Consider the following 11601-nt stretch of genomic DNA (forward strand, 5'->3'; position numbering starts at 1 on the left):
ACTTTTCATAAAAGTTCCAGTTTTTCATAAAAGTCGCAACTCTTCAGTAAAGTCGCAACTATTCATAAAAGTCACAACTTTTCATGAAAAGGGAAGGTTGGTTTTGGAAATAAATAAATTAAAAAGGGAATTCTGGTTTGTGGTGACGTCACGTAGGCAAGCATAAGATTTTCTTTTATATATATGATGATATATGATTATGTATGTCGAGAGCGTCACCTCCTTATGGGTCTTGCAGTCACCCACTAATGAGTCTTGTATTGTGTGGTCTGAATTTTATTGGTGTTTAATGTGGTCATTAAACACTGATTGCGAAATCAAAAAAAAAAAGTGAAAGAAAAAATAATGGAGAGAAGGAAGAAATCTTTTTTTATTGTAAATTTACTGTTATGTGCGTTTTGGACAAATTATTCATATGTGATAAGTTTGATATGACAAGCTAAATTAAAAATATATATATGACTCTCCTTTGAGGGATACTAATAATACTTTCTCGGTTCATTTTTTACTCAACATATAATTAATATTAATTAAGTAGTGAAATAATAATAAATTTGTGAATATTTATAAGTAAATCATTAAAATTGTGCATCTCAATTGAACGTTATAGGCCCTTCTCTCTAGTGACCGCTTTGTATACTACTATTCTGTTAAGAGAAACTCTTCTCAAAATTTCACTCAAAAAGTATTGAGTTGGAATTCTATTCTAACTAGTCCATCGTGCAAGTCTCTCACTAGGGGTTCTCGATGCCAAAAGCATGAGAAAACTCTAGTGCTTACTCAAATATTACAAAAATCAAAATTAAATTTTATCAATAACTAAAAGATTAAATATTACTAACCTATTAATTATTTAGGTTCGAAGTAGGCTTAGCAATCATTTGGTTGCTGGGTAGAAAGGGAATTATTTTTGTATTATACAAGTACTAGTGTTTGATTTGTGGAATGAGAGGATAACAATTTCGAAATGTGAATGATTATTTTACTTCACATTTGATTGATGGGATAAGGATAGTGATTTTATGGAATATACTAGAATAATGAGACTATTAGTTATCTCTTTTATAAGGTGGGATAGCTAATATCGTAAAATATTCTTATTTATCTCATCCTGCATATCAAACGAGTCATAATAAAAATCATATTTAACAGATCGTACAATACTAATTTATCGTGAAACTCGTAACTTTGTATTCTTCAAATAGCTAGATCGTACAATACTAATTTATGATTTTTAAACTTATTTTGACCTATAAAAATATTTTAGATATTTATAAAACACGTAAATAAACTAAAAAATATATACTTATGAAACAATTTGAAAATAAGAATTATATTTCAATTTTTGTAAAAGCTCAAGTTACTTCAATTCCAAATAAAAAGATATAAAGGGATAATTAATTTCCCAATCTTTAGCTTGAAGATAACTCTAGTTAATCATGTCAAACACAAGTAGTTAATTATAAACACAAGTATGTAAGCAAGATAATTAACTTCGTAAATTAATAACAAATGTATATATTATAAAAGCAATATAAATAAAGTACACTAATGATGAATTAATATATATCTATTTTTCGACTTACGTGATCTTTGGAGTGAAAATTCAGAAATTAAATAACTTTTATGATTAAAAAGATTAACTTTATTAATCATTTTTTAATACTTTAGTAATCATTAAAATAATAAACTTGAAAAAAGGGCTAGTAGAGATTGGTGGTGGAGATCGATTGATTGTGTCCTTTCATTTTTAGTATTCAACTTGGAAGAGATTTGTGTCCATTATGATCTGAATTCAACGGATCTTAATTTTATATACCTTACATATTACGATAATAATAATAACATACTCAATAAAAATTTATTAAGTGCAATTTGGAGAGGGCAAAGTATATACAGATTTTATCATTATCTCGTGAAGATAGAGAAAGCATTGTCATTACTCATTAATAAGAAAAGCAGTGCAAAGTCTACAAGAAAAGAATACTAACAAACACCAAAATACTGTGATAATCGAAAACACATTAAATGACAAGAACTATAAGGGTATGACTAGTACTACGATTACTATCCTTCTACCCTAATACGCGACATTTATTCCTTCCTATCTAAAGTCATATCCTCGGTAATATGAAGTTGTGTTATATCTTGTGTAATCACCTCTCTCCTATATTTTTTCGGTTCATCTCTACCCCTCTGAGTGTCCTTTACAACCAGTCTTTCACACCTCCTCACTGAGCATCAACACACCTTTTTTATATATGTCTAAATTATCTCAATCTCGTTTCTGTTATAGAAGTGACTCCCAACTTATATATTATGTTTAATATTTGATGCAGTTGTATGTGGATAAGCTGGTCAGACACCAACATAATCTTTAGACAAAAAGTTTGTGCCAAATATTGCTTTCTTAATTTATTAATTATACTTGGACATTTTCTTATTATCTTAAAGACAAAAAGTTTGTGCCAACTGCTTTCTTAATTTATTACTAGGACTTTTTTTCTCTTAGGTCATTTGGTGGTTGGTTAGAAAAAATATAATATGTGTATTATATTTTATATAAGTAATATCATATTTGATAATTGATTATAATTATGTATAAACTTAATATGATAATTGTGTAAAAATCTGCATAATTAATATATATATATATATAAAAAAAAAAGTTATGCATGAATCTGTATATAATTTTATGCAGATTAAAAAAAAAAAAAAAACTCAAATATTTAAATCATGTATAACTAATTTCAATATAATTTTTTCATAATTAACTAATTTATATATTATTAATACATGTGTAACTCTAGCCTGTTGCTACTTGCTCCCGCACATCACGGACAAAATCAGAGAGTAATCTTTGGTGTCAGATGAGAAGCACATGACACATTAATTGTGAGCAAAAAATTATATTATCAAAAATCATAGGAAACTTTGTGTGTGTTTTTAATTAATAATGGACAAATTAAATAATGCACATAGATGAGGGAGTACATTAATATATGTTAGCTAGTTGACTTACTTTGTTCATTTTTTGTTTTTTTTTGTTTCTCCGATATTCATATTAGAGTTTAACTAATTTTAAATTCGTGCATTGTCGGGCAGACCAATTTATATGGCCGATGGCACTTCCATCATGAGTTTTTTTCTACTTTGTCCAGCTTTGTTGCTTTATTAATTATTTGTGTGTGTTCAATGCTCAATGGAATGAAGGAAAGTCATAATATAATTGGTAAAGTTATTGTCATGTGATCAAGAGGTTACGAGTTCGAAAAGCTATGAAAACATTTTTTTGCAAAAAAATACAAGGTAACATTGTGTACACAATAGACTCTTGTGATATGAAACTTTTTCAAACCTTGTACATGTATATCAACCATATATATATGAAGCATATATTATATTGTTTTGGTATACAATTTTCACATCCTAACACTAGAAAGGAATGTTGTCAAGTTATCCATTGCTTTACAGCTAGCCACTTTCCCCGTTGTCATCTCATTTAGCCTATCAATTCTTTCACTCATTCCATCATCCTCCATGACCTTTCTCAATCCTCCTTCCAAATCTTTCACTCCAAAACCATCAATCATGACCCCGATTCGCCATTTCTGAACAATATAAGCGCAATTTACAAACTGATCACCCGCGACCGGATAACACATCAGTCGTTTCTTGGACTGTATAGCTTCCATAGTCGAGTTCCATCCACAGTGCGTCAGATAACACCCTACACCTTCATGTTGTAGCACATCCATTTGTGGTGCCCATGACACAATCTTCCCTTGTTTTGAAATCCTCTCCAAATAGCCCTTTTGTAAACCTTGTCTCCATAATGGGCCTAACACCCAAATGAAAGGCCTTTTTGTTGCTTCAAGTGCCAATGCCAAACTATTAACTTTTGCTTCACCAATTGGACTCACCCAACTCCCAAAAGAAATATACAATACTGAATTAACAACTTGTTTATCTAGCCAATTCATGCAACTTAAATCTTCCTCCCAAAAACTTGAATTCTTGATTGTTACATGAGTGTTCAAAGGCCCAATTGGGAGTATTTTGGTATCAAAATTTGTTGTATTTTGGTCTTTATTATTGTGACATTCATCTTGAAAAGTGTTTATTAATAACCACTCAAGTGTTCTTGTTCTCTCCATTGCTCTTGTCCAAAACTTGAATCTTGAAATTCTTGCATTTGGATTTCCAATAAGCCATGGTAAATCTTGTGGTCTAATTGTAGGTTGACCAAATGATTGGCAAATTGAATCATTGTGTAATGGACAACCTGTGGCATTGTCAATTATTGTCACTCATACAATTTCTCAATTAAAATAGATTATAATCATATTGAATGTTATAAAATTTAAACCACACACAATTTTTATTATGAAAAAGGTTCAATTTTGTCCTCGTAACATCTGGATTTGCTTAATTTTGTTGTATGTTCATATGCTTATTATGAACAAATCATCTTATATTTTTCCTTTGATGACATCGTTCCAATGTGAAATAAGCAGATTGTAGGTTAATTCTGCATGTTTATTCGAGGAATTTTTTTTTTAATTTATCCTTTAGCTTTTGATTATAATTTTAAAATTATTCTCAATTAATTAAGAATAATAAAACACATGGAATAATGGTTATCATTGGTGGTTGCATGTGAACATAACAAATTATCCTTTAATCATGTATGCCAATTTCCAAGTTGTATAAATAAAAGAACAACAAAAAAAAAACAGATTTAAAATAAAAACTTTATGAAATAAGTTATATTTAAGAAAAAAAAAACATCATTTGATCATGAACCTCTTATGGTTGACTTTAATATGACATCCAGTGGCGGAGTCAGAAATTTTAATAAGAAAGTTTAAAATCTGAGAAGTAAACACACGAACTAGTGAAAGGGGGTTCGACATCTATTATACATACCTAAAAAGTAATTTTAACTATATATAAATAGTAATATTTTTCGCCGAGGGATGATATGCGACATCATGTTAGAATGAGATAAGTTGACCTTGACCTAATCGTTATTAGTACTATTTAATTACTTTAATTAATTGCTCCTTAATCAAATTGTTTTTTTATTAGCTTTAAACAAATAACCAATCGACACGTATATATCAGCTTCTTGGATTCATGAATTATCTGACTAGATATTTATGTTACAAGTTACTTGCATTAAAAGGCTAAATATATTACTCAATTAAAATATTAATATATATAGTACTTGATTCACATCAATCACAAATTTTATTTAGACACTCAAACAATTATTTATTCCAATGAATGTCTGAATACATGATAAAATGTTCTTACACTTTTAATTTAAATTTTGGGGAAAATCATTGTGTACGTTCTCAAGCGTGCGCCTATTAAGAAGCATTTCCTTTAATTATACACATTAATCGCAATTGGAACAAGTCTGAGGTTTTATAACTTATTGAGGCTAATGTTAATGCATATAATTAAAAAAAAAAAAACACATTTGAAGTGGTTAACTTATTTATGTAACGAGCATTTACGAATACACAAAAAATATTTACAATTTGAACCAAAAATTTCTACTCATAAAAATACTTTATTAACCTATGCAAGTCATAATATACAGTATAGTATATTAATTATTATTAAATAATCTGATTGTGTTTTAAAAAAAATTACAATGATCAAGAAATTGAAAGATAAATAAAGAAGGATCAATGAAAGAAATAATTATATCTGAAAAAACTATTGATTGTGATAGGATGAAAATGATCCCTTTATGTTTTACTAGATGCCTCGAGTTTAAGTCTTGAATATGAAAAAAAAATCTCGACAAGGAGCACTTTCCCTTTCTTGGGTCTTACGTACATAGCGATTAATATTAATTAGTCGATGCTCTAAAGCAGGGATATATCAACCGCCGAGTAAAAGAAACGAATAAATTAAAGAAAAAAACTATGTCTACAAAGATCATTGGGGGTTTGTGATGGGAAGAATATGATCCCTTTATGTTTAAATATAGGTCTCAAGTCTGAGTTGATAAAATCCTAGCAGGAAGCGCTTCTTCTTTTAACAGGTTTTACACGACACAATTCCTAATTAATACGTGAGAACGCTAAAGTGATTAAGTACCAGACATCGCGTGAAATAAAACTCGAAAAAAAAAAGTATGAATATTACCTGTTTCAGAGATGATTCCATCATGTAACATTTCTGGAATTGAATTAATCAATTTATAAGTAGCTAACATGGCTGGCCAAAATCCAGCAACATGAACACCACACTTGTTAGCAATTTCAATAGCCCATGAAGCAAGCAAATCAACAATTAAACACACAATTCCATCTTCTTGATCTCGAATTATCGTTTCGAGTTGACATGGCATGTAATTTTCCATAGACTTTTCTATCGCGAAGAAATCGCGACCTGAAGACGTTGTTAGTCCATCTTGATCTAGTCCATCTGAAATAGACATGATGGAAATATTCACATCTTTAGAGTCAATTTTTATGAAATTTGGAATTATAACTATTGGATTAATGCCATGATTAACTAGCAATGAAGCTAATTTAAGCATTGGTGTTACATGACCTTGTGCTGGATATGGAACTAGAAATACTTTGGACTTTTTTTTGCATTTCATGTTTTTTTTTTTCTCTCTAAGTTTTTTTTTGTTTATAACTCTTAAAGGGACTCACTATGCAAGTCATAATATATAGTAGTTATTTGTGGTGTGTGTGTTTTAAATTTGGTGGGGGTGGGGGTCTAGACTAAGAGGTAGAGTAGGGTTGGAGGGAGGGAGTTGAATTAATATCTTTATCGAAAAATTATATCGTGCAAATTGTTTAGGATAATATCTTTTAGCTACATAAAAATTGTTGGATTTTACTTGGCGACACAACTTTTTTTTTTTTTTTTTTTGAAGTTTATGAGTTTTAAATATAGAAAAAGAAAGTTATTTGATTCTTGGTAAATAATTTGTATATACTAATTGATTTTTTAATATAAATACAAAATATGCACTAAAATCAGAGGCGAATCTAGGATTTTTCAAACATAGATGTACCCAGAAAAATGTATTAAGTGGGAATTGATCCGAACATGAATGCACCAAGAAAAATGTATTCAGTGAGAATTGATTCTTAATCCTCAAGGTCAAAAGCTCAACATTTAACCATGTAGATCAGATAGACTTCTTATAGTACGGGTGTCAGAATATAATAATATACAAATTTTAAAAAATATGTACATAAAATATCTAGTTTTACGAAGAGACCATAGATTCCGATGCCCTATTTTTTACCTTTAGATTCGCCACTGACTAAAACTATTGTGTTCTGCATAGGGATGGATCCAAAGGTTAGCTTACGTGTTCAGAGGAATTCAATACATTTTGCTTATATTCATGAGTTTTATATCTTGAATATATTTCTATTTTTGCAGAATTCGTAAGTAAAATATTAACTCCGTCTCTAATTATAATATTCTAAATATATTTTTGACTCCATCACTTCGGATTACTTACTTTTGCAAGTGGCTTACGCAATTGGATTTCTCTTTGCACGTGGCAACTTGCTTACAAAAAAGGAAATTAAAGCTTAAACAAACATTGGAGAATTAATTAATTCTTGATTAATTATAGAAAAAGGTTAGTATTAGGTACAATGGCACTAAAATGTTACTCCCTCCGTCCCTATTTAGTTGTCCACTTTAGAAATGACACACATATTAAGGAAACAATGATTAGTATAGTGAGGTTACAATTTTGCCCTTATTAATTATGATTCCAAAATAAATTTATTCAAGATAACTAATCAATGTTGGGAGAAGTTTTAAATTTTCAAGAAGTTTAAATGAGGGTATAATAGGAATTTTTTTTTTGTCCTTTCTTGATTTTGTCAAAAATGGACAAGTAAATAGGGGACATCTAAAAGAGGAAATATGGACAAGTAAATAGGGACGGAGGGAGTATTAATAATACTCTCTCTGTCCCTAATTACTTGTCTATTTTTTCTTTTTTAGTTATCTATAATTACTTGTCTATTTTGACAAATCAAGAAAGAACAATTTTTTTTTACCTATTATATAATCAATTAATTACTTTGAAATATGTAAAACTTCTTGAAACTCTTTTAAGTTTTTAATTCATTCATTTCATAATTAATAAGAGTAAAATGATAAACTCACTATGTCAATCATTATTTTCTTAATAGGTGTGCCAATTTAAAAGTAGACAAGTAATTAGGAACATAAGGAGAGTATTAACTAATAATGACATGTTTGGCCAAATTTCTCATAAGTAAAAAGTGTTTATTTTATTTGAGGTGTACGTTTGATTAAAAAACAATTTCTGAATAATCGCAAAAGTTATTTTCCGATTTTGAAAAGAATTTTTTTTTGTCTAGAAGCACTTTTGAAAGTTTGATCAAATACAAATTGTAATGATTAATATTAATAAAACTATTTTTCAAATTAATTAAGTAAATATAAATTATTATTCTCCAAAAATACTTCTGAGGAAAATGCGCCAATTTTTTTTATAAAAAAAATAGCCAAACTATAGCTTGGTTGGTGCATAAAAAGCTCCAATCTATTGAGTGTAACATACTTCTATCAAAGCAACGAATAAAAAAGGGCTAGTACCAACATGGATTGGTGCACTGGTAAGAGTGTTTCACCCTTAATCAGAGGTTTTGGGTTCGAGCCCTGGGTATAGAGAAAATCATGTTGGAAGCGTCATCCCCTAATGGACCGTGTAGAGCGTGATTCGAATTTAATCGGAGCTTTAATGTGGACTCCAAACACGAAATGGAAAATCAAAAAAAGGGCTGGTACGTCAAAAGTACAGTTCCTTTTGTATCAAAAAAGAAAAAAAAACGTGAATATTTGTCCATCTAATTTATATACCTATATCAAAAGGAGATTAAAGTTTTTATTTTCTCTTTTCTCTTCCTTTTCAATAATAATAGTGTTTTGATTAAAAATAATAGTATTTTGATCAACTTGCGCATATTAATTATTCTATCCAATATCTATTACACTTTATCAACTTAGAAATCGAATAAATATGCATCAAAATTGTTATCAAAACTATGTTCAAAGCAATAAATTAGAAATATAGGAAAAAAAACACTTTGAGCCCATAATTTTTTTGTATGTTCTTAAAAAATTTAATCCACTTACTGTTGTTACAATTATTGAATTAATTCCTCTCAAAATCGAATGGAAAAAATATTCTAAAGTTATGGTAATACAAATTGTAGAATTTTATCAAACTCAAATAACAAAGTAAATTACACGATATTTACTTTTTCTTTGAAAACAACATATAAATGAGGAGAGAAAAATTACATAACATGAGACCGGCTCTTTTCTCAACTCTTTAAAAGTTAGAAAAAACAGTTCTATATATAAACACAATAATCTTCCTTTTCCTATCTAACAAAGTACAAAATTCAATTTTTCTAAAAAAACATTTCAAAATTTCATTTTCCTTTATTTTATTTTCTCATTATTTCTCATTCACACCTTTACTCATCCCCAACAAAATAAAACTAAAAATGAAATAAAAAATAACACCAATGTACTTTGGACCACATAATTTAAATCAAAAGAAATCAAAGCTCAAAAGAGCTTCTTTTTTTTCATGGGTGATTTCTGCATGCCACTTGCTGCCAAGCCACATAAAAGTTCAAAGAGCACATTATATTTATTTTATATTATTTTAGGAACATGCAAATGTTGTGGCTATATAGATAGATAGATAAATCTACGTCGATATTAGACTCTTCAAAAATATTATCATATTTATATTGGATCTTTTAAAAGTATACTATTTGTAAAGGATTCAACACACACTTATCTTCATAGAGATAAATAACCTCTGCAAGCTTTTTGTTTCACTTTATAAGTAAACAGAAGAAAAAGAGTTAAAAAATATCCTTAAATTATTTAAAATAAGTCAATTTTTATCCTTCTTTACGTCTTTTGCTAAAAAGTTCCTCGCCATTGTAAGTTAACAAGCTAAAAAGATTTCCTTCAACTATTCAAATAGCTCAAAACTATCCTTTTTTCATACGATTGTTTCAAAACAAAAGAAAATGAATCAATTTTCCGCTTGAATACTCTTTGAAATTGAGCAATTTTGCAAACTTATTTAATCTTAAACTTTTTAATTATATACTCGTTGAAATAATTTATAATTATAAAAATATCTAACGCATGTTACCAATGGCGGTGCTAGAATTTCAACTAAGGATTGTCAAAATATAAAGAAGTTAAATTGTGTAGAAGTCGAGGAGTGTCAATATGTAATATATATACATAAAAAATATATTTTTATCTAACTATGCAGTATAATTTTACGTTCTTCTAAAGATAGATAGAAAAGATTAGAAAGAATTTCAGAAAGTCATTCTTACCTTTCAAAAGCGGCGCGAAGCGGCCCCCAAAACAAAGAAATTATAATAATTTTTTTATTTCATACCTATTCAATCATCACTTATTTTGTGACGGAGAAAATATCGCCTCACTTAAATGCATAAATTAACCACGTGTTTAATTTGTTTCTTGAATTTGAGTCCACATCATTATTATATTGCTAAAGCTCTATGTCGGCAGAATAAAACATTTTAATTTGGGCAGCACACAAAATTTTGGGCAGAAAAATAAATTCATCGAATGTTTACATTGAATCAATCACATACAAATAAATATTTATACAAAATTTTGCGTAGCGTTAGCAATGTACATCTACTACTATAGTATGATTGGTTCATCGTTTCAAATCATATATTTTTTTTTCTTGTTAAATTTGCAGAAATTAATAGAAAGATAAATTTTATATGATACATTCAATCTAAAATAATGACGCTTCGTAACAGCTCGTAGACAAGTTCAATAATTCTCTTATTTTAGTAAATTTGAATATTAATTGTTAAGAAATAAAAGAACTAGGTCATAGTCAATATATTCTCTCATTCTAACATGATTAATATTCAAGTCAACCCTAATTAGAAGTTTATTATTTTTTAATTTTGAAGGATACTTAATTATACGACTTGGTAATGGCCTAATTAATGGGCATGACTAAATCAACACATGTACGTTGGAGTTCTTGACTATTGGTGTTGACGTTAAAGAATCGAGAATTTCGATAAGAATATTCAAGATTTAATATCTGTAAAATAATGTGTATCTATAATGTAATATAATTATTTGATAAAAATATATATTAAATTGATGATCCTTAACCAAATATAGCTCTCAAATTAAGGGCAAAACAAGAGATATATTGTGATACACTAAAAAATTTCAAGAAACTAACATAATAATTGCATCGTATATATGTTTGTTGGGAAAAAGTTGTTCATGTTGGACTAAGTCAGTTCAAAGATATTTTTATTATGATATGAGATATTGTCTGTTTTATAACAAGTATGTACGTTTTTTCCCTCAAAAAGTCGAGTATTTATATATCTTATATATCATTTCCTTTACCTTTCAATTACTATAATATATAATTTCGTTCGTGCGCAAGATTTCTTTTCAAACCAATTAAGTTTTACATGCCTATATTACACTACAACATTTTAGGCCTACGGCCACCCCGGTAAA

The 11601-nt window shown here is 28.5% G+C and overlaps 1 protein-coding gene across 1 annotated transcript; it reads right to left on the reverse strand.

The window, feature by feature from the left end:
* Window positions 1-3371: 3371 nt before the first annotated feature.
* LOC102594899 (UDP-glycosyltransferase 82A1) lies at window positions 3372-6628 on the reverse strand. The gene is made up of 2 exons (XM_006351994.2): window positions 6166-6628; window positions 3372-4285 (listed from the first exon to the last, which is right to left on the reverse strand). The coding sequence occupies exons 1-2, from the start codon at window positions 6626-6628 to the stop codon at window positions 3423-3425; spliced, it is 1326 nt and encodes a 441-aa protein (XP_006352056.1). The 3' UTR covers window positions 3372-3422.
* Between the last annotated feature and the right edge of the window lie 4973 nt (window positions 6629-11601).

The sequence above is a fragment of the Solanum tuberosum genome, unplaced genomic scaffold, assembly GCF_000226075.1.
Source record: "Solanum tuberosum cultivar DM 1-3 516 R44 unplaced genomic scaffold, SolTub_3.0 scf00140, whole genome shotgun sequence".
In the NCBI taxonomy this organism is placed as follows: domain Eukaryota; kingdom Viridiplantae; phylum Streptophyta; class Magnoliopsida; order Solanales; family Solanaceae; genus Solanum; species Solanum tuberosum.